Source organism: Leopardus geoffroyi, chromosome C3 (assembly GCF_018350155.1).
Source record: "Leopardus geoffroyi isolate Oge1 chromosome C3, O.geoffroyi_Oge1_pat1.0, whole genome shotgun sequence".
In the NCBI taxonomy this organism is placed as follows: Eukaryota; Metazoa; Chordata; class Mammalia; order Carnivora; family Felidae; genus Leopardus; species Leopardus geoffroyi.
The window spans coordinates 50,466,461-50,489,471 of NC_059338.1; the positions used below are offsets into that span (position 1 = coordinate 50,466,461).

General features: G+C 43.7%; 2 protein-coding genes across 8 annotated transcripts in view; one reads left to right on the forward strand and one right to left on the reverse strand.

Moving 5' to 3' along the window:
• Window positions 1-9,173, reverse strand: part of BRINP2 (BMP/retinoic acid inducible neural specific 2) — a 125,796-nt gene extending 116,623 nt beyond the window's left edge. The window contains exon 1 of one of the 3 annotated variants that reach the window (XM_045452811.1): window positions 8,923-9,173. The gene's annotated coding sequence lies outside the window, so the exon portion shown is untranslated. Of the gene's footprint in view, window positions 1-2,076; window positions 2,881-8,922 lie in introns of those variants that run through there. The other 2 variants (XM_045452813.1, XM_045452810.1) reach the window with 2 other exon arrangements.
• Window positions 8,125-23,011, forward strand: part of ASTN1 (astrotactin 1) — a 305,254-nt gene continuing 290,367 nt past the window's right edge. For 4 of the 5 annotated variants that reach the window (XM_045452805.1, XM_045452807.1, XM_045452806.1 and 1 more), the window contains exon 1: window positions 8,126-8,767. In XM_045452805.1, coding sequence (XP_045308761.1) covers window positions 8,485-8,767 — 283 coding nt within the window. In that variant the 5' untranslated portion in view covers window positions 8,126-8,484. Of the gene's footprint in view, window positions 8,768-23,011 lie in introns of all 5 variants that reach the window. The other variant, XM_045452809.1, reaches the window with a different exon arrangement.

A 23,011-nucleotide genomic window follows, 5' to 3' on the forward strand; every position in this document is an offset into this window, starting at 1 on the left:
CCAGCCTGTGCCTTGGGAAAGGCGATCAGAAGGAGTTGATGACGCAGGGATGTTCTGTGCCCTCTGGCCTTGCTCAGTAAACAACCTGTCAGTAGGGCCAGAAGGGAACGCCCAGAGGATGATCTGCCCCCATCCTTGAGCCTGGCCCAGTGCTGGTAGAGCACCCTCCCCAGTCCTTCCTTCCTCTCCTCCTTCCTGGTGCCCACACTGCAGTGCACATCACTCCATTCTGGGAGACAAAGCCAGCCCCATTTTTGGAGAGGAGGGAGAAGAAACAGTCAAGGATGATTCTGTCTTCTCTATGGCTGCTGCCCAGCTGTGAAACCCTTTGGATCCAGTCCCCACCGCCCCCCGCCCCCAGCAGGGAAGACCGGGGTCTGACATTTGCTTCCTTTCCCTCAAACATTTCATAGCATCTATGCTCTGCGCCTACCAGATCTCATCCCTCCTGAAAGAAGCAAAGCATGCATCCTTCCCCAGAGTGAGCAGCAGCTATGATATTGCTAAGATTTCAGGATCACTGTGGCAGCCTTGCTTGGTCATGTCTCCAGTGCTGCAAAGCAACTTATTGGGAGTGAGAGGGAACTCCGGAGGGTCCTGCTTCAAACAAACAACATACACACAACTGTGTGAAATCAAGAGGGAAAACACACCAACTCCAGCATCACTCTGCTGTTGCCTGATGTCAGCAGACTGCCCCCCAGGGGATTCTGTAAAATACTTTAGCTGCTTGGTTAATACTGGCATTATATGCATCCTAGAGAACATGGTCAGAAAGAGTGTCCCCTCCACACGCACATGTCTGGAGAAGGACAGAGGCAGAAATGCTTGACTTATGATAAAGCTTTTATCCTCCTTGATTGGTCTACGCGGACATATCATTATTCCTGCTGAATAAGGCCCAGATTATCCAGCCATACACATAGCCTGTTACAATTGCTACCCTTTTAACAAAACATTTGTTCCTGCTCCGGGCACCCAGCTCCCAGGGCTAAGAAGAGCACACACACACAGTTCTTTACAGAGGGGTCTGTTCAATCATGTTACAGTGCATTAGCTTGATTATTAGTTAATATTTGGCTTAGGTCTATATACCCTGGATAAATATGTACCATGCAGAGGGACTGCTTGGTGAGGAGAAAATTCCTCCGGGCTGGAACCACGGCTCCCAAGTTCACGCTCTTACTAGCAAGGAACACTCCAGGCATCTCTCCTAGGCAGAGCTGTGCACGCGTTGTTTCTTTGGGCAGCAGCTTGCCTCCTGCATACGGCTGCGAGCATAGGCACACACATAAACACACGCACATACCATAGGCAGCACCAGACTGTGGACCCAGATGATCACAGAACCAGGGACAGGGATCGCTCTATAATCTCAGCCTGCCCCTCCTTCCCAGCACAGCACCGCTCTCTCCCCGTATCTCCAGCGTGCTGCCAGGCTCCACTCAATCGATGGGGCTCTGCCACCACCCTGGGGAGACTATTTGCAACCCACAGGGTTGGACTCTTCAGAAATTTTTTCTTGGCTGCATGTGCCTGGGAGAAAGAAGCTGCTAACCGACATGCCACGGGATCTGGGAGCATGTGAATCCTTCCAGCTCTAGGAGCATGTGAATATAGATGTACCATGTATCACACCCTCAGCAATTGGGGGCCCTTCCCAAACACAGCGAACAGCCTATACAGTTCAGCCCAGCAGCCGCTGAGCAGGCGAAAGTCCCCGTCATCTTCTGCAATTATCCAGCCCGATTGGATTTTCTGACGCTAATGGGAGTTGCGCTAACTTTGAGGACTTAAACCAGGCAAAAGCAATATAGGTCAGGCAGAGTGCCCAAGCCCTGTGACAGCCATGCAACACCAGGGAGGCAGTAACAGGGCGATCTCCTGCTAACCCCCAAAGTCCACTGCTCAGCTCCACAAGGCAGAAACTAAGAGGTGGGTGGGATCATTCCCTCTAACTGCCAGGCACCTGGGCAAGAGGGTGGTAGGAGGGCGAAATGATCCATTTACGAAGGGACACACGGAAGGACAACGAAAAGGGAAGAGAGAAATATTACCAAAACCCTGCACTGTTACCTTGAATCCTTGCAAGAGCCCTCCTTGCTGTATCAGCTGCTCCCCAAACCTCCACCGACTGGGAGGAGACTCCTAAAAGATTCCAGGATTTTGTGCAACATCTCCAGTGGCAGCTTTCCAAAGTTTTTACTTCATGATTTCTTGTGGCTCTTTCTCATTTGGGGAAACGCGAATGCCTCCCCCTCAGCGTTTGAGAGGGAGCGGATGTCTCTTTTCAAATAATTCTCTTGCTCCCCGCTTTGCTGCTGCTGCCGCCGCCGCCGTTAGACCACTTGCCTGCTGCCTTCCTGCTGAGCAGCGAGGGTCCCCGTCGCCCAAAGCATGTCTGAAGTGGGGCTTCAGCGCCAGGCCGGGGCGCACGCGGGTGGAAGAGGGAAGGAAAGTGCAAAACCCAGCTGGGGGAGTCCCCCGTCCCTCCACGGAAGAGAAACCCAAGATCTTGCTTTCCTTCCAACTCTAAAGAGACTCACCCGCCCGCTCCTTCTCCCGAAATCACTGCCTTGCACCTGGGCGAAGACAGTTCCTCCGGCTCCACTGCTCTGCCGGCCGCCTGCAGACCTGCCCCTGCGCTCGCGCGGTAAGGCAGGTGCACGTCCCTGGGCAAGTGTTAACGGGAGCCTCCGAGCTCAGCGGAGGCGCTGCCGGAGCAGCCGCGAGCAGCTTCCGAGGCAGGTGGATTCCATCCCAGGGCTGCAGCCCAGAGCGTCCCTGCTCCGACTCCGCGCTCCGTACCTAAGCAGTGTCACCTGCAGACTCAGACACCAGATGAGTGTCTTAAGATAACAATGCTGCCCTGCCAGCCCCTCTCTTTCTTTCTTATGCACGTAGGTTGGCGGCCAATGAGACACAGCGCCACACTCCCCACAGGTGCCCATTGGCTGGGCGGCTGGGCAGGGGGCGGGCTCGGAGTCTCACCGGCTGTCTCCTTTGGTTAGCTGGCAGGCTGGGGTACCAGCTCTGTTAACCCTCCCGGCTTTGCAGCAGGGACTTTTTGGTGTGGGTTACGAAGCCTTGGATAAATTCACGGCTGGCCGGGGAGTTGGAGGGTGTAAGAAGGCCGCCGAACAGGAAGAAGCTGGGAGCTAATTACATTTTCTTCTAATCTTCCTGAGTTACAATAATCATTTGTCCCAGACCATTTTGTTTGCTTGCTTAACTAGAACTCCTAGAGATAGGGACCCATTTGAGCCATTTTCCTTCTAATTTGAGGTTTTATTCAGTTGTTTTGTGCATTTTAGCCTCTTGGTCCTGAATTGCTTAATTAGAAATGAGCCCCCAAGTGAGAAATACTTATCTTACAGTGCGCGCGCGCACAGGCGCGCGCGCGCGCGCACACACACACACACACACACACACACACACACACACACACAACCAGAGATGTGAGAGAGAGAGAGGGAGGGAAAAAGAGCAGGAACTCAGTAAGAAGAGTAGAGAGAGACTCTGAACAGCTAAATCAAGAAACGTTCTGTCCCCAAAACCAGGATTGTGAAGACAAAGGCAAAGAGGAGAACTTCAGGTTTCTGGGAAGAGATTAAAGGGGAAAAATGTCCTGCTTCCAAAAAAAGAGAATTGTTTTGCCTTTGGTGCTCTCCTTCTGTGTGTCTCTTTTTGCTTCAGTGTGTGTCAGGAAGAGGGACTGTTGATCTCCATTTGGTTTTTAAAGGAAGACTAAAGAAATCAGAACAGGACCAGCCTTGTTTCTGTGAAGCAGGTGCTGTTGCTGAGCCTGTGAATTGAGGGGTTGGGGGGGGGAGGGAGAAAAGGCAAGACTAAGGAAAAAAAATTATTAACTTTGGATCAAAGAGTGTGAAATATATTCTTGATGTCCTAATGGGGATGCACAGCTGATTTATGTCCAGCTAACTAACATACTCCACTAAATTTTGGCAAGAGCATGGGAGAGTAATTGTTAAAGAAAAATCCAATTCAACAGAAGAGCTAGGGGCTGGAGCTGGCAAAGGAATTTGGGGAGTTCACACCAAGTCTTGTGGTGGGGAAAATAGGGAGAGAGAAAAAAAACACATAGAAAGGGAGATAAGTGTTTTGATTTAGCTTCCTTGAATGAAGAGCGACATCAAAGATTATTTTGTAAAAAACTAGAAAAAAAGTAAAAGAAAGCAGAGGTTTAATGAATGCCCAAGTAGTATACATCAGGATTAGCTAAAAAGCATCAAGGAGCCAGATGTTCTGAATGAATGGGGGAAAACTAGAACTATTTCTCATATGGTCCCCCCCTTAGCCCCACCCATCCATCACTTTCACCTCCTCTGTATCTTATTATACAGGTTTGACCTTCCTTCTTCTTACTGTAGGTATGGAGTTCTAAGCCATGTTAAAAAAAATTAATGAGGTATAATATACATTAAAAACTCCACAAGTGTAGAGTTTGATGAATTTTTGCCTATATATGCATCCACAATGACTACCTACATCATTTCCAGCACCCCGGAAGCTTGTCTGCACTTCTCAGTCAAAATCCCCCTCACCCCCAGAGATAATCGCTATTTTAACTTCCATCATCAAAGACTGATGGCTATGTTTTCTTGAATTTCATAAATATAGAATCTGCATGTATGCCGACTTTTGTGTCTGATTTCTTTTTTTGCTTATCATTATGTCTGTGAGACTCATCCGTGTGTCTGCTTGTGTATTTTCCATTGTCGTATAGTATTCCATTGCGTGACTATAAGCCATGTATCTATTTTCCTAATGACACATTTTTTGATTCCTTTTTTTTTGATTATTAAAAGTAAACCTGCTATGAATGTTCACGTACATTCCTTTTGGTGAACACATGCAGTCATTTACCCTTGGTATACACCAAGAGTATAAATCACTTCTTTTGCTTTTGGCTACTACAAGGGAGACCATTTCATGAAGGAGATTCTGAAGCTTACTTTCTATCTGCAATAATTGAATAAAGAAATAAGGTGAAAGGCTATCACACTACTGAACACTAACTAAAATGCCTAAAATGTGTCAGATCCTTTCCATACATAGCCTCATTTTCTTCTCACTACTCTAAAAAGTATGTATGTTTCTATTTTGCAAACAGGAATATCCAATGCAAGACATTATGTTAGGAAGTGGCCCTCGGCCTTGTAAGGTGGAGAGTACATGCATGTAAATGCTCTCTGTGAGGAGCTATGTGAGACAAGAATGTGGTAGAAGGACCCACTACGTAGATGAGGCTGGAGATTGGTCTGTGGAGATGAGACACGACCTGGAGAACACAGAGCAGTGCATCCCAGTTGGACCAAATGGCATGGGAGGACTGGAAATGGAAAACAGGCTTTAATTTGATTGGAATGGAATGCATATGTGTATTGTCAGGGGAGAGGGGATAGATTAGACATTAACAGAACCTGCTATTGAATACATCTTGGTGAATATAAGTATTTGCACTTATCTGTGGCTTGTATGACTTGTGGACTCCATTTCACTGATGGGGACACAGAAGGTAAGAATGGTCCAATCTCAGGGTGCCTGGGTGGCTCAGGTGGTTAAGCATGGACTTTGGCCTAGGTCATGATCTTGCCCTTCTAGAGTCTGAGTCCCACATAGGGCTCTGTGCTGACAGCTCAAAGCCTGGAGCCTATTTCAGATTCTGTGTCTCCCCATCTCTGTCTGGTCCTCCCCCCTCCCCACCCCCCCGCCCTCTCAAAAATAAATAAACATTAAAAAAAAAGAATGGCCCAATCTCACTTCCAAATAAGCAAATTACAGACTCTAGACTTGAATCCCAACCTGTTGTTTCACTACATCATGTTGCCTGTACACAAAGGTAATGATTGAGATGCTTACAAGTTTCTCCCAGTTCCATTTAAATGTAAAACATCACAGGATACAGATGGTCTAGCTTTTGTGAACTTCAACCTTTCCCCTATCTGTAGGTATTTAATTCTCTAAGAGGAGGCCATGTGACATTGTATCTATGTTTACAGGAATCCTGTGCCCTGAAAAAATCTGACCTCAATTTATTTGTACAGTTCTTTTGTCTGATCTTTCCATAGAGAAAGACAAGAGGTCTATAAAGGCTTGAGTCAACAACTTCCAACTATTTCCAATTCAATACTCATTTTTTCAATGACCATTTAGTCTACACACTTTTTCTTGTAAATGTGAGTAGGAAACCATGTAAAAATGACTATAGATAGGCAAAGAATACTAGATATTGACTTATTAGAAAATCAACCCAAAATGGTTCACATGGGGTTTCTAAAGTGACTCGACACTTTAGAAAATTAGGAAAAAAAAAGATTTCAAAGTAATAGACTATATGCTACTTAAAAGCAGGAGTATTTTTCCTCTAGAATCTGTCTGTGCCTAGCCTAATGCCCAGCATATGGTAGGTACCTAAATGTTTACTGAATGAATTACTGTGATATGATAATCCATGGGTGCACCTAAATGTAATGTAACTGTGTTGTGGAAAGAGCATCAGGCAAAGAAGTCTCCTTTGCGGTCTTAGCTCCACCCCTTCTTAGATTGATCTTGGGCAAATCACCTATTTCGCTGGCCTCAAGTGCCTCCTGTGTTAAATGAGAGACTGAACTAACAGATGATTTGGTAGTTTTATGCCATTTCTCACATTTTATGACTAAGTATGTTTTCCTGGCATCTACTCTAGTTTTTCAATGGTAAACTTCGCATAACTAAGTTCAATACTGTTTTTATGCTAGGGAGAGTAGGAAAAAAGGTATCACAGGGTCTTTCTCTTCCTCAGTACCTCCGAGGGAAGTAATGAAGAGAAGGATGCGTTTTGGAAAAGATCATTAGCTGATAAATCTTTTTTGCAGTGGTTAGTTCTCAGAGTATGGTTCTCAGCTTATCAGATTCAAAAGACAACTTGTAATAAAGTATTTTTGTTCTTTTTCTCATACTAAACAGGTCTTTCACCCCTTGAACATGGCTCATTTTTTCTATTCTCATCCATCAACTAGAGTAGCCACGGGAAATACGTGGCAAAAGTTTTTTTTTTTTTCTTTTAAAGGACATACATTCATATATGCAAATACATTAACACCAGGTACAGTGAGAATGAAATTGTTTCTAAAATGGGGATCCTCTTTGGAGAGTGTGGTGCATTAAATTCCTGGAGAGCAGGAACTACCTATAGGAGACTTACAACACTATTTAAGCAGCATGGAATAAATGATGTTGGAGGGGCAAACTTTTAAAAGAAATTATTGGTTATCACGTGAGAGAAAGTTCAGTAAAACATCAGATTCCAGCACACACAAACTTCACTTTTTTATCACGGTTTATTGCATATAGTCATTGTTTTGTTAAGGCAACACTGCCCAGCACTATTGGAAACACACCTTATATGGGTTATTGCCGTTATCTACGCTGTTCTACTTCTGATGGGGCTGGGACTGACTTGGTCCATACCGGAGGGACATTCTTTTATTCCGTTCCAATTCGTTAGGGGTATTTAGACACTTTGTTAACACATGTCCTTCCAGCTCTGATCTATTTACTGGATTCTCTAAAATTAAAGGCTCAACAATTTCTTCCAGCTAGTTCTACTTTTTCTGTAAGTTATAGCACTCCCCACATCATTTTTATATTGGTTACCAGAGATAACATTTGTAACAGAAATGGAACAAAGGAGAGAAAAATCGCCAATAAAACTTCTGGTCTTCAGCTTCACTGTATACAGTGCATTGGCTTTGTTTTGCTGTTCACATCTACCTCTTGAGATATCTACAACCCACGTATTTCCTCTAAATATTTCTGCAAAGTAGTGCTGAGTAAAAATATATACATCCATATTTCTCAGCACCCGTTTATCCAACATATATTTGCACAAACAGTGGGTAAAAAAGAATGGGGCCACCTACACCGACAAGATAACGGGGGGCTCATTTGCATCTAGAAAGGCCCCCCCCCCCACCTGCTCTCAGGAAACGCCTTTTAAGGTGTGTGCCTGTGTGCCCTTCCCGAGCCATCCGGATGATGATGCGAGAGGGAAGATTTTGCATTGCAAAGACCGATTTTTAAAAAACGCTGTGCAGGTAGTTCCTAGCCAAGAGCGTGCTCGTGCCGGGGGAGGCGAAGGAGGAGAAAGGCGGCAGCACCGGCAGCCTGCTGGGGGCTGACCTGATTCCCTAGAATCCTCAGCTCCCTTCCTCTCTCCTCCGACGTCCTTCCTTCCCATCTCTCCTCCTTCCCCCCCTTCCCTTCCCCAGCGAAGCAGCTGCGAGGAACAAAGAACGCGGGCGCTCCGGGCAGCAGCGCGCAAGCCCCGCGCACGGCGCGCGGCGTCTGGCTCCGCGGAGCTGGGCTCTCCCGGCTCCACGTCCCTCCGCAGCCTCCCCCGCCTCCCGCGCTCGCTCGCTCCCGCCCGCTCGCCGCCTCCCCCACCTTCGCGGCGCCGGAGGAAGGCGGCCGGAGCTCAAGATGGCTTTAGCCGGGCTCTGCGCCCTGCTCGCCTGCTGCTGGGGGCCGGCGGCGGTGCTGGCCACGGCCGCCGGCGACGTGGACCCATCCAAGGAGCTGGAGTGCAAGCTCAAGAGCATCACGGTGTCGGCGCTGCCCTTCCTGCGCGAGAACGACCTGAGCATCATGCACAGCCCCTCGGCCTCCGAGCCCAAGCTCCTCTTCTCGGTGCGCAACGACTTCCCGGGAGAAATGGTCGTGGTGGACGACCTGGAAAACACGGAGCTGCCCTACTTCGTGCTGGGTGAGTCCCGGGGGAGGTCGAGGCGGCCCGAGGCGCGGCCCGGCGCCCCAACCCCCCACCTCCCCTAGCTCCACACACCCACTAGCCGCCGACCTCCCCTCCCCCACAGCTACCTCCTGGATCCGCCCCGCGCCCGGCCCGCCCTCCACACCCACCTGCCGGCCGGCGCCTCCGTGCCCCCGGCTTGTCCCCGCTTCCGACCTGGACGCCGGGCCCTCGACCTCTCCGCGGCCGCCCTGCCCCACGGAAGCGGGTTGCAGGGGTCTCTCTGAAACCTTTCCCGGCCTTGACCTCCCCGCTTTCCTTCAGGAGCAGACTGACAGAGCACTTCTTGGAGGCTACCAGCTCCACTCCCATAAGCCCTTCTCCCCACTCTCTGGCCACATGCTCAGTTCTTGGCTTCACACCCCCCCCCCCCCCCGGACACCTACGGCATTTCCTGGGGGGAGTTAGAAACAGGTATCTGGCCCCCACCCTGGCAGGCGTGCGCAGGCCGGATTGCACCGGCTGGATCTCTAGGCTGCACCCTCTGAGAGGGTTCTTTATCTTTCACCAGATTACTGACACTCTTTCTGGCCTTCCTTCAGAACACTCAAGTTTCCTCTACCCCTGATGTCCATCCTGGCAAGTCCTCCCTCAGTGCCTACGTGCAACAGTGTCCTCATCCAGCCACCTCCACATGTCCATGTCACATCCCAATTCCTCGCATAAATTTCTCTGACTGTAGTCTCTTAATGTTGGCATCTTCTTTGTTCCCAGTGCTACCTTAGGTAGGCATAGACGTTCCTGCACCCAGAATGATCTCCCTGGGTAAGAGCTCTCCGTTCCTTCCTTTGTTTACATCTCTCTCCCAGTACCCCTATTTTAATTTTCTTAGGCCACAAAACTCCTTCAGATCCTGGAACCTCTACGTCATTTCTGATTCACCTCTTTTTCACTACCAGGCTGCAAAGATACTGTGGTCCTGCTCCAGCATCTTGCAAAGCACCACAGGTTCATGTGACTTCATTAACCAAAATTTCCTTTCCTACTCCCTGTGCAGATGTATGTCTCCCCTGCTGTGCAGGCCCTCCATTTCTTTAGTGATGCTCTAAATCATCCTGCTTTTGCCCAGGCGAGAATTCAGAGATAACCCAATTCAAAGTTCATCTTTAGATCCAAAAGCTGAAAAACAACGAAACCGTCCAGGAGGCTGTTGCGTCTACTTAATGTACAACTAGCTGGAGTTCACTTTGTAGGAACATGGCTTCCTGATGGCCATACGTAGGTGACAGCCACATGTGGAATGTCATCTAACATCTCCCTCATGCTCTTTATTTGCCAGAGAGCTCTTCATAGTGAAAGCGTTAAGAAGTGGGTGAGTAAACCTCCCACTCTCCAACCCGCACAGAAAAGCAATTTCAGAAATTGCCCGATCCTTTGAAAAGTTGGTTTGCGTTTCCTAGAGTGCAGCTTAGTTGACCCCATTAAGTCCAGCCTACACTCTGGATGGCATTATTTATTTTTGCATTAAAGACATACCAATAACATAATAAAAGCTGGGGGCTGGCTGGGAATGGGGACACTGGGGATATGCTACTCATTAAAATGTACAAAAAATTGCCGGGTTATTCAGTGGTTGTAAATTTTGTGTGGAAGTCATGCTGATGTGCAAGTACAATCTGTTCATCATAATATACAAGAATGAGTATAGGGAATTCTGTGTTTCTAAAGAGCCCTGTTTTGGGCTGTACAATCAGTGTTTACTGTGCATGCGGAGGGCTGTGTGTGGTGCATAAAAAACGGGAAACTGGACTAGCAGTTCTTCAAAATTTTCATGTCCTTTTTTGCAGAATCCCAAAGCCAGGGCCTAAAGCCTGCTGGGATCCAGTGTGCACAGCGAAAGACCAGATGTTAAAGAATGGGGTTTCTGCACCTCTATGCAAAGCTGCCCACTGCAGCACCCTGCTGGAGTTGCTATGGTAACCTCCTGCAACTTGGCATTTACATACAGGAACAGACACACTCTCACTTCATGGCCAGATGCATTTCCTAAATGCATTGATTGTGTCTCCCCCTACCCCCTGTCAGTGGGGGCATGTTCAGAACCAGAGATGTGCTGATGCCTATCCCTTCTGGCCCAGTATTCCCAGGGGGAATAGGAGTGACTGTCAGCTTGTGTAAGGGAGCAGAGCTAGTCCAGGTTCATGGAGGAAAGACTCAAGTGTATAGTTGCTCTTGAAGTTAAGTTTTGTGGTCCTGGAGTCTGTCGCTCGTGGCCAATAGTAAGGGCTGTAGTGACTTTGGTTTTGAGCTTCCCCTACTCTTGTCTCTGGAACTTAAGTGTGCTTAAGCCATCCTCTAGAGGAACATGAATTCACTAGTCCTGGGAAATTACTGATCGTTCACTTGCTCAGCACTCGTAGGCATTATTAGGATAGACAAGTGAAAAAAATAATAATAAAAGGCCCCTGCCCTTGGATTGTCTCTAGTCAGGGAAAACAGACTGAAATACCTGTAAGAATTGGAAGAAATAACACTTGATCGTGTGGTATGGGTGTTAAGGGGTGTGGGAATGCTGGGGAAGGAACTACTTGCATGGTAAGAGCAGACTCCATGGATGACATGGGCTTCATTAGTGACCTTGACCCAAATCAGGTCCTTTGATTTCCTTTTGTCTCCAGGATCAAGTCCTGTTTTTTCAGTGAGGCAAACAAGACTATGTTCTGACTCCAGCCAACGTCTCCAGCCTCATGTCCCTGCCAGACTTTGCATATGCTGTTCCTTCTACCTGGAATGCGCTTTCCCCCTTCTCTACTTGGCACCCATCTGCTCTTCCTTTTAAACCATGCACACTTGTTCACCTCTCTAGGAAGCTTTACCCGTCCCCCAAGGCACATGCGTGTATCCCACTTCCGTCCTCTTTGTGTGGATTTAAAAAGTCAAAACACGAACGAACAAGATTAAAAGATGGATTCAATTTGGTTTGGCCAAGGGGAAGGTGAAGCCATCTCAGCAGTGGGTGGTGATGAACAGGAATACGGGATGGCCCGCGTGTGGTGCAGTACTGGGATCGCCCTTGTGGGAAGAGAGTCGTCGGGACGGTGTGCGGCTCGAGAGAGTGGAGCGTAGTTCTCCACTTGGAAGCCAGGCAGTACAGGGCTGATTTGACATAGAAGGTCATGAAGCCTGACTCCCAGCAGCTACCTCAGCCAGCAATGCTGTGGGTTTTGCCTGTAGGATGGGTCATCCTGTGGGGCAGTGTTGGGGGTGGGGTGGGGTAGTGGGAGCTCTTGTTGTCCAAAGTGAGTTTGCAAATGGTTCAAGGGCCACGTGTAAGTTTCAGTTGTGCTTTGTTTGGCTACGTGTAATTTTAAAATGCTTTGAATCGGAATGTTTTTAGTCAAGGCCTGCCATCTCTAGATTGTCATGCTTCCCTTTTCTTTATGGTATTTATCTAGCAACTCTAAGCCAGGCAATCTAAACCTGCTTTCAGAAGTGTTGGGGAAACTCTATAATGTTCCAAAGTAAAGACAGTTTCCAATTTAAGATCTTTAGATGCATAGACCCTGTGGACTAAAAAGAGGCTATAAAATAACCATAGGCTTTTTTGTTTGTTTGTTTTTTGGAGGGGCATGGGTCTTAGGTATTGCAATCCAGGAGATAGAGTCCATGGAAAAAGAAAGTATGCTCAAATTGCAAGCAGAGAGTACAGGTTTGTAAAAGCAAAACCCACATGGTGACGAAACTTGTTTTGAAAGAATTATGATTGGCGCTGACAGAGTTAACCCAGAGGCTACAGGGTTGGCTATTAAGCTAACAGGTGTTACATTGGATTTCAGTCCAAAGTAGAAAGATATGTTCCAGGAAGTGGTCCAGTTGTAATGGACAGGTTGCAATTGATGAACTCAAAAGTTCATGGTGTTCTAGAGAATTGAAACAGAAGTGAGAGGGCCTTACTTGGTCAGTATCCTCCCCACCCTATTTTGTTTGGACAGACTCTGTTAGCAATGTGTATTTCATGTTGGAAGTTTCTTTAAAAGGCGTTATTACTCTCTCAGGAGAAGATAAAATCATGAAAATTTCCTATCTCAACTAAAATTTTGTATCCGAGCTCTTAAGAGCTCTTAAGACCGTAGACCTTCTTGCTTTGGAGGTATGTCTGATTTTGACACTGTTGCTTAACCTGCATTGAAGTGTGGTCTTCTGTGCTGTGAACAGAACAGATTTATCAGTCTCACTACTGTTGAGGGGTGCTCCTGTGTTTCAGACCCAAAGATTGAGCTCGTGCATGTGTGAAACTTAGCGAAGAAGGCGGTTTCTCCTGAGCCTTGGTGTTTAGTTTTAGCTGCCATGGCTTTTGATAGAAGAAGGTACTCCCGAAGATAAATCAATCAGCCTGCAGAGATGTAGTGCGTTCCCACATGCAAGGTGCAGTTTAAACTGTCTGGAACAGTCCAGTGTGGTGGTTAAAAGAACAAGCTTTGAAGACACATCTGGTGTCAACTCCTGGCTTTTCACTTCTTCCAACAGTGGAGAAAAGTAAGGATCAGAGAGGTTAAATAACTCACTCAGGGTCGCAAAGCTCACAATTGATGGATCCATTACTTGAACTCAGGTCGAGATGACATGTAAACCTTTCTCTTAGTGGCGATTTTATGCCTTAAAATTTTTCAGAATCTGTTCTTTTTCATGATTGGATAAAAGAAGGCTCGGCAATGGTGTAGGATAGGGAAAGTACGCTAACCTACTTTGTACGGAAGAATCCTTCATGACGTCTACGTAAATACCTTTTGAATATCCTTGCCCGTTGAGTGATTTCTCACCCAAGCCTTAATGCGGAAGAGAGTGAACTTCATCAACAAATATTTGCCTTAGCAGGTATACTTACTCCCCGAAGCAGAGATGGGGATTCTTGTTTCATTTATAGTGTCCAGGTTTGGGGAGCCATGTTCCATGGTGTGTACAAATGGCAGCCACTGTGGTGATGAACGATGTAGGATCGTGGGGATGAAGATAACCTGTCCGGTGCTCTTCTTACAAAGACCCCGCAGAAATGCAAACTGGGAATCCCAGAGAGACGGCTCCACGGATAAATGGAGCCATCCAGAAGGTTTTAGCTCCTTGTCCCAGGCCACTGCCCTTTGTATTAAGTAGCCTTGTGCTTTGAATCCACTGTCAGGGCCCCGTGGAGCTGCTCGATTAGCAGTTACTGAGCTTTTTTTTTTTTTTAATTTTTTAAAAATGTTTTCTTATTTTTGAGAGAGAGAGTGTGAGTGGGGGAGGGGCAGAGAGAGAGGGAGACACAGAATCCCAAGCAGGCTCCAGGCTCCGAGCTGTCAGCACGGAGCCTGATGGCGGGGCTTGAACTCACGAACCGTGAGATCATGACCCGAGCTGAAGTTGGATGCTTACCAACTGAGCCATCCAGGCGCCCTTTACTGAGCTTTTTGATTAACTTCCAGTGTGACAGTGGGCATAATTTTCTACCTTTCTGCAAAAGTTGAGCTTTGCTTGTTAGGAAACAACCCTACATTTTTTTTTTTTTTCACTCGTCCGTCCAATTCTCCATTTGAGAAGAAACTTTAAAATTTCTTGTCCTTCCTTTTACTCTCTGTTACAGTCAGCTGCTTAGGTTAACAGTAAATAAATTTATATACAGTGACAGCCCATCTAAGACACCAGGAGGATGAATGGTAGCAATCTGAAAGTAGGGTCTCCTATACTTATATAACTCAAAGCAGAAGAATGCACTAATTTACAGTATTGAGAGGATTATTATTTATAGTTTGTCTACAGAAATGTAGATTTTTACATCAAAGGCATTTTGAATGCCAGGGTGATGAATTTTACAACACTTCAGATGCTCTTGTAGATATACTGATAGGTTTGAATTCAAGTCATTGGAGTTTTTGAAGGAAAAAATGAAATACAAGTTTAATTTCTTTATAGTTTTTTGGAGTGAAGATTGAGGTCTTGTTTTATAGAGCATGTATATATACATATATATATATATATATATATATATATATATATATGTATTTGGAGGGAGTTTTTTTTGAGGGTGGAAATGCAATTAAACCCAAAAGGCTCGAAGTTTCTCAGATTAACGTCAGTTTATGGGCACAGAACTTGACTTCCTTTCAGTGGGGACACGTCCCATCTTTATTTCTCCACTTTCACACTGAGTTGAAATATATGCACACAGATGGCAGAAAAAAAGCTCTTTTATTTAAGGAAGTTAATCTCTCAGGACAAGTTAAGGCCTCTGGTAATTTCCAATGTACCACAACTTGTCATCTATCATCATTCTTTTTCTTATAAGTATGTAATAGTTATTAACTTATTTTTTAAATTGCATACGATTTAAAATTTTGAGACAACACGATGCAGTGCCTCTGTTGATTCCTGGATTTCCAAGGAACAAACTGTGTACAAATTAAACTGTTGCTGATAGTTGTCTAACTTGATATATGACAACTTTTATAAAACAGTTTGGTGTCACATGGTAAAGTTGAGAACATGCATGTCTCACAATCCAGCATTTCTCCTCCCAGGAATTTTTATATGTATATTGTTAACCTTCAAATAAAAGCTCTTGTGGTGCCTGGGTGGTGCAGTCGGTTAAGTATCCGGCTTCGGCTCAGGTCATGATCTCGCAGTTCGTGGGTTCGAGCCCCATGTTGGGCTCTGTGCTGACAGCTCAGAGCCTGGAGCCTGATTTGGATTCTGTGTCTCCCTCTCTCTCTCTCTGTCCCTACCCTGCTTGCACTCTGTGCCTCTCTCAAAAATAAAGAAGCATTAAAAATAAAGTTCTTTTACCAGCAGCAATGGGTTCATTTGGGAATGGCAGAGAATTCCAATTGAGGACATAGAAGCTATGGCAGAACCATAGGCAAGTCTAACAAACAAAGGAGAGGAACATTATTTTATGGAGAAGGCAGAGGAAGTTGAGAGGGGTTGTTTTGAATGACAGTCCGTTGGTGAAAAGCAAGAATTCAGGGTGATGATGATTTCTCATTGTCTGAGTTGCAGGGCTAGTGGACTTCTTACAGAAGATTCAGCGTACATCTTTTCCTGTTGGGGCCTGTAAACTGATCGTTCTTTCCTATGAATGATTCTTCTGTTGGGGTTTGTGATTGATAGTTCTTCCTGTGATTGACATTGAGTGGTAGGGCTCCCCCTTCTAGCCTCCCCCGGTCACTTCAATGAGGTTTGCCTTTAGTAATTTTCACAATACACAGGAATGTTGTAGTAGCCTTGTTAGTCATAACAAAATCTGGAAGCAACCAGTGTCCATTAATAGGAAGCTAGAAGTATGGAGGTGTAACAGTCATCCAATGGGATGCTATCCAGCCATGAAAATAAATGAATTGCAGCCACATACACCAACATGGATGCATCTTACAACTGTAATGTTAAGTAAAAAATAAGCAACTAGCCGAAACATTCATACATCATATTGGGGCACCTGGGTGGCTCAGTTGGTTAAGCGTCTGACTCTTGGTTTCAGCTCAGGTCATGATCTCATGGTTCATGGGTTTGAGCCCTATATCAGGCTCTGTGCTGTCAGCACAGAGGATTCACTCTCTCGCTGTCTCTGCCCCTCCTCTGCTCTCTCAAATAAACATTAAAAACAAATACAGCACGGTCTCATTTATATAAAATTCAAAATAGCAACACATTATTTGAGGACATAAAGATATACATTTTTTATGAAAAGCAAAGAAACAAAACCCACAAAATAAAAGTTGGGTGTTATGTCTGGTGGAAAGGGAAGATAATGTGAAGGCGGAGGGAAAGAAGAGGGGCTTCAGACATTCTGGCAGTATTTCATTTTTGTTTCTGTTCCTTGTTTAAAAATAAACTTACATTTTTTTTAGTGTTTGTTTTTGAGAGAGAGACCATGAGTTTGGATAAGGGAGGGGCAGAAAAAGAGAGAGAGACCGAGAGAGAGAGAGAGAGAGAGAGAGAGAGAGAGAGAGAGAGAGAATCACAAGCTGGCCCTGCACTGATAGTGCAGACATGGGGCTCGATCTCACAAACCATGAAATCGTGACCTGAGCTGAAATGAAGAGTTGACACGTAACAGACTGAGCCCCCCAGGCACACCTAGTTAATTTTTTGTAGAAGTTCTAGATTTACAGAAAAATTGCAAAGATAGTACAGAGTTGTCATACCCCACATCCATTTTCTCCTGTTAAATAACATGTTGGTATGATGTATTTATTGCAGTTAAAGAACCAATGTTGATATATTACTATTAAAAGTCCATCCTTTATGTAGATTTCCTTAGTTTTTACCTATTATCCCTTTTTTTCTTTCCCAAGATCTTAACCAGGACGCCACATTGCATTGAGTCACCAAGTCTCCATATACTCTTCTTGGCTGTGGCGGTTTCTCAGACTTGTTTTTTTTTTTATTTATTTTTTTTTTATTTTATTTTTTTTTTAATTTTTTTTTTCAATGTTTATTTATTTTTGGGACAGAGAGAGACAGAGCATGAACAGGGGAGGGGCAGAGAGAGAGGGAGACACAGAATCGGAAACAGGCTCCAGGCTCTGAGCCATCATCCCAGAGCCCGACGCGGGGCTCGAACTCACGGACTGCGAGATCGTGACCTGGCTGAAGTCGGACGCTTAACCGACTGCGCCACCCAGGCGCCCCATTGTTTTTGATGATCTTACCAGTTTTTGATGACCTTAACAGTTTTGAGGAGTATTGGTCAGGTGTTTTGCAGGGTGTCCCTTAACTGGGATTTGTTTGTTCACAATGAGACTGGAACTGTGTGTTTTGGGGAGGAAGCCATTTTCGTCACATCATGTCAAGGGCACATTCTGTCAATATGACTTAGCATTGTTGCTGTTGCCCTCCATCACCTGACTGAAGTAGAATTTGTCAGATTTCTCTACTGTAAGTTACTCTCTTTCCTCCCCTTTCCATGCTGTACTCTTTGAAGGAATTCGCTGTGTATAGTATATACTAAGAAGCTGGGGAGTTGTGGTCTACCATTTTGAGAGCTGAGTATCTACATAAATTATTTTGAATTATTGTACATGAGAGAATTGTCTCTTATCCCTCATTAATGTATTTATTTAATCATTTATTTATATCATATGGACTCACAAATACTTATTTTATACTTTGGGTTATAATCCAATACTGCTTTATTGATTTTATTGCTGAAATTGTTCCAGCTTTGGCTAATGGGAGCTCTTTCAGTTGGCTTCTGTGTGCCTTTGAGGTAACCTCATCAATGTGGGCATTTGCTTTGTTTTTGTTTTTTGAGCACTTTGTTACTTTTTATCTCTTTCTGCTCCAGCTCATTTTGTATATGCCTACTACGCTCTCTAGCCCCTGCCCCCAGAGTTCTAGAATCAGCTCTTTCTCTAATTAGCCCTGATTCTTCAAATTAGAGATTAGTATTAAACAAGATCTAGGCACTGTATTTATTTATTCTGGGGTATTGTAGCTTGTAGGATCTCAGCTGACAGAGCAAGGAAATAACGTGTGTATATACTAACTCCTATGTACACACATATTTATAAATATTTCTATAAGTAACCATCTGTATCTTATTAAGCTAAGCATGAGTTCATGCTGATGTGTCTGGCTCTAACGCATTATCTAATCCATGGATCATTCTAGTCTCTTGCCTTTCTTTAGCCCAGCCCAGCATTGAGAAATCTGGTTCTGTCTTCCATCCATTTTTTTAATTGCTCACTTCCACTGTGCATCTGTGGCAGCATCAGAATTGTTTACCCATACCCCAGTGGGGACAAACTTGATCAATTAGAGTATAATTCTTACATACAGCATCTTTTGTCTTTAGTCTTAAAAGACCAGCCGAAGGTATGTAAGTCAGGATGCCCGCCCCCCCACTTTGTGAGGTTGTTTCATATATTTTTTTTCAACGTTTATTTATTTTTGGGACAGAGAGAGACAGAGCATGAACGGGGGAGGGGCAGAGAGAGAGAGGGAGATACAGAATCGGAAGCAGGCTCCAGGCTCTGAGCCATCATCCCAGAGCCCGACGCGGGGCTCGAACTCACGGACCGCGAGATCGTGACCTGGCTGAAGTCGGATGCTTAACCGACTGCGCCACCCAGGCGCCCCTGTTTCATATATTTTTGATAGAGTTAGAGTTCTGCCTCATTCTACATTCCATCCCAGGATCACCCAGCCTCCTAAATGATTTTTCTTTTAATTTGCATGCATTGAGAGGGGCTCTTTGTGCTCTAAAATTCTATGGGTTTTTAACAAACGAAATGCATACTATCATATATCTGCAATTCTAGGATCCCACATAATAGTTTTAATGCCCTACACAATCCCCTGCCCTTCACCTATTCAACCTTCCCTTCATTACGTCCAAACTCTGGCAACCACACATCTTTGCTGTCACTATAGTTCTGCCTTTTTCAGAATGTTATAGAATTATAATCATACAGAATGTACCCTTTGCAGACTTGCCTCTTTTCATTTAGCATTATGCATTTAAGATTCATCCACATCGATTTTTTTTTTTTGGCTTGATAGCTCATTCATTGTTATTGTTGAATAATATTCCATTGTATGAATATACCACAGTTTGTATCCATTTACCTGTTGAAGAATATTTTGTTGCTTCTAGTCTTGGGCAATTAGGAATACAAATGCTGTAAATATTAGCATATGCGGTTTTGTGTGTTCTCTTTTTGTTTTTGTAATTTCAGTGCAGAGGTTTGAGTTAATCATACTCCTCAGTTCACAATACATTTTGTCATAGGCCTATGAAAACCCTCCTTCTTCCAGTGGTTCGTATATTTGGCTCTTTGTTTCTCTTTATCACTGCTCCCAATTCCCACCTACCCTTCCTCACAGGCAAGCACTCTTAATTTTCCTGATGTTTATCTTTTGGTGGGGGGGAGGGGTATGTCTTCTTGCAAAATGTGAGTAGTTGTTTTGTGTTCCTGCATTTGTGACTTAACTAAATGGTGATGTAATATAATGACATTCTGATTCTTACTCTTTGCGCTCAGCACTTTGTTTTTAGGATGTCCTCATGTCACTAGGTGCAGATAGAGCCCAACACTGTCTAACTGAGCTTTCCATAATAATGAGAATGTTGTACATATGCCTTATGCAATATGGTAATCCCGAGCCGCACGTGGCTCTTCAGCACCTGAAATGCAGCTGGTGCGACTGAGCAGCTGAATGTTTTACTTTTTAAAAATTTTCATTAATTTGCATTTGAAGAACCTCACGTGGCTCGTGACTACCATATCGAATAGTACGTTTATAGTACATTATAGTGCGTATACATTATGGTACATGTAACACATATATTACATGTGATATATGCAGTATTATCTATTTTGTACATACTATAGAATATACATATGTAGTAGATATACTATATGGTATATACAGTGTATATGTGTGTAATTCTACATACAATATGTATATAGAACACTTCCATCATCATCGCAGAAAGGTTTATCGGACAGTACAGGTGTAGCCCAATGGTTCTCATTGCTGCAGAGGACTCCATGACAGGTATCCATCACATTTTACCAGTCCCCTCAGTGATGGACACTGGGTCGCCTCTAGCTCTTCATCCCCATAAATAATGCTGCATGTGTCATCTTTGTGCATCTTCCCTCAAGGACTGTTGTTAAAATTTCTCTGGGATGTGTAAGCGGGAGTGGAATCACTGACTCATAAAGATTATGTATATTTAATTTGACTAAATACTGTCAGATTGTGCTCAGAATGGCGGTACCAGTCTGTGCACTCATCAGTAGTATTTGAGGGCCACTATACCCCCAGACCCCCACCAACACTTGTCTTTATCCAGTGTTCTCAGATTTGTCAGTTTGCTAAGTGTAAAGTGATCTGTCGTTACTTCATATTTTTAGAAGCACTTTAAACACTAAGGAGATTATCCCTTTGACTGTAATAGAAGTTACAAATAAAGTTTTTCCTCAGATCAAGAGATTAATGTCTCTTGATTTTGCCCATGTTTTTGTTTAGTTGGCTGGTTTTCCAACAGCTTTTGAATTTTTTGTAAGTTACTATTTATTTTTGGCTTTCACACCTTAAGTCTCAGTCGGGAAGTTCTTCCTCACTTTAAGATAATAAAATGATTCATCATTTTTTCTCCTTATATTCTACTGGTTTCATTCTTTGCGTTTAAATATTTCATATATTTTGAACATTCTAACATATTCTGTGAGACATAACCTTATCCAGATGTACTGTGGGAAGTACCAAATTTAGCTCTCCAGATGGTTACTCAGATGTCTCAGTACCATTTATTAAATAGTTTGTGATTTCCCCTTTGATTAGAGGTGTCATCTTTATAACATGCTGAATTCCTTAATACATTTAGGTCTATCTGAACTTCTGTTCTATTACTGTGTGCGTGTGTGTGTGTGTGTGTGTGTGTGTGTGTACGTGCCTATCCACGTTTTAATTATTGAAGCTTTATAGTATATTGTAGTATGTTTTAATGTTCTGTAGGATTAGTCACCTTCTGCTAGTATTCTTTTTCAGAGTTTTCCTAGCCACTTTTTTTTCATGTAAACTTTCATGGGTGCCGGGGTGGCTCAGTTGGTTGAACATCCGACTCTTGATCTCAGCTCAGGTCTTGATTTCAGGGTTGTGAGTTTGAGCCCTGCATTGGGCTCTATGCTGGGTGTGAAGTGTATCTGAAACAAACAGACACTTTCAAAGAAGCTTGTTCGGTTCCTGAAAAAAAAAAAAAAAAACAGGAAAAATAAAAGCTAGGTATTTTTGTTTGAGATCTTGTTAAAAATTTTTAACTAACTTATTTAGGGAGATTAAATCCTTACGATGTTGAGTTTTTCTGTTTAAGAACTTGGTATATTTGCATTTGGTTGGGACTTCTGGTCTGCCCTCTAGTAGGGTTTTCAAGGTTTTTCTTTCTTGTCATAAAGTTCTTGTACATTTCTTGTTGGATTTACTTCTAGGTATTTTGTCTTTCTGTACTCTTGTAAGAGGAGTATTTTGTATATACCTATGTAGTATATGTATTATGAATTGCGCATATATATATATATATCTCCTAAATGATTACAGTTTGTGTATATCAAAGATACCGATATTCGTGTGTTAATTTTCAACTGCCGCTACCTTACTAAATTCTTTAGCTATTCTTGTGTTTCAGTTGGTTCTCTTGCGTATTTTAGTTAGGCAGACATATAGGCAAATATTGATCGTTGTATATTGTCCCCTCAAATTTTTATTTCTTTGGTTTCATTTTCTTGCCTGATGACACTAGTAGTAACTACAATACAATGTCAAATAAAAATATGATAATATCATTTCTTGTCTTTTCCTGACTTTAATGGTAGCAACTGTACTGTCTTGCCATTATGGTAATTGCTTTTCTGTTAAGATAGATAAACGTTATCATGTTAAAGAGGAATTGAGTGTTTCTTTGTTGAGAATGATTTTTTAAAAATACTAAAATTTCTTTAGTATTTATAATCATGTGATTTTTCTCCTTAGACTAATTAAAAGGATGAATTATATAAGTGGATTTTCTAATATTGAGCTATCCTTGCATTCCTGAAATAATCTTCACTTGGTAAATAGTGAGTGGTTTTTTTCCTTTAATATGTTGTTGGAGTCTGTTTGCTAATATGTATTAGGGGTTTTTCTGCACCAGTATTCCTAAGTGAAGTTAGCCTCACATTTTCTTTGTGTATTCTTTGCCAAGATTTGGTATCAATTTTACATTTACTGTATAAAATAATTTTTAACTTTTCCTTCTTTATTTGCTCTAGAGCAATTGATATAACATTCAAATGATCTGTAAAGCCTATAGTCTTAGCCACTGTCCTACACAGTGCGGTAAATGCAGTGACTTGAGTTAAGAACTGATTGCTTTGTTAGTCAGTAATGAACAACTAAATCAGACAGGATAGTAGGAAATTCTTTCCAGAGAAAATGTTCTAAATTGAAGTTAAAGGATAGTGGGATTTAATCTGGCAACTATGAGGATTCTAAGTTTTCAGAAGAAGTTACGAGCTGTAGCCTAAGGGAACAGGAAGTAGAAAGTGTAGAAACCAAAATGAGTGAAAAGAAGTGCAGTTTAGAAATATTTAAGTGCCCTCTTTGGGATCTGTGTGAGAAGTTGACAGCCTTTGGTTGAGTGGGCGTGAAGCTAAGGATAGAAACCGGAGAAGTGCCCAGAGAGACTCTTTCATTGCTGCTGGCTTCTAGGTGGCTTTTGTAATTCTAAATAGTGAGAGAATA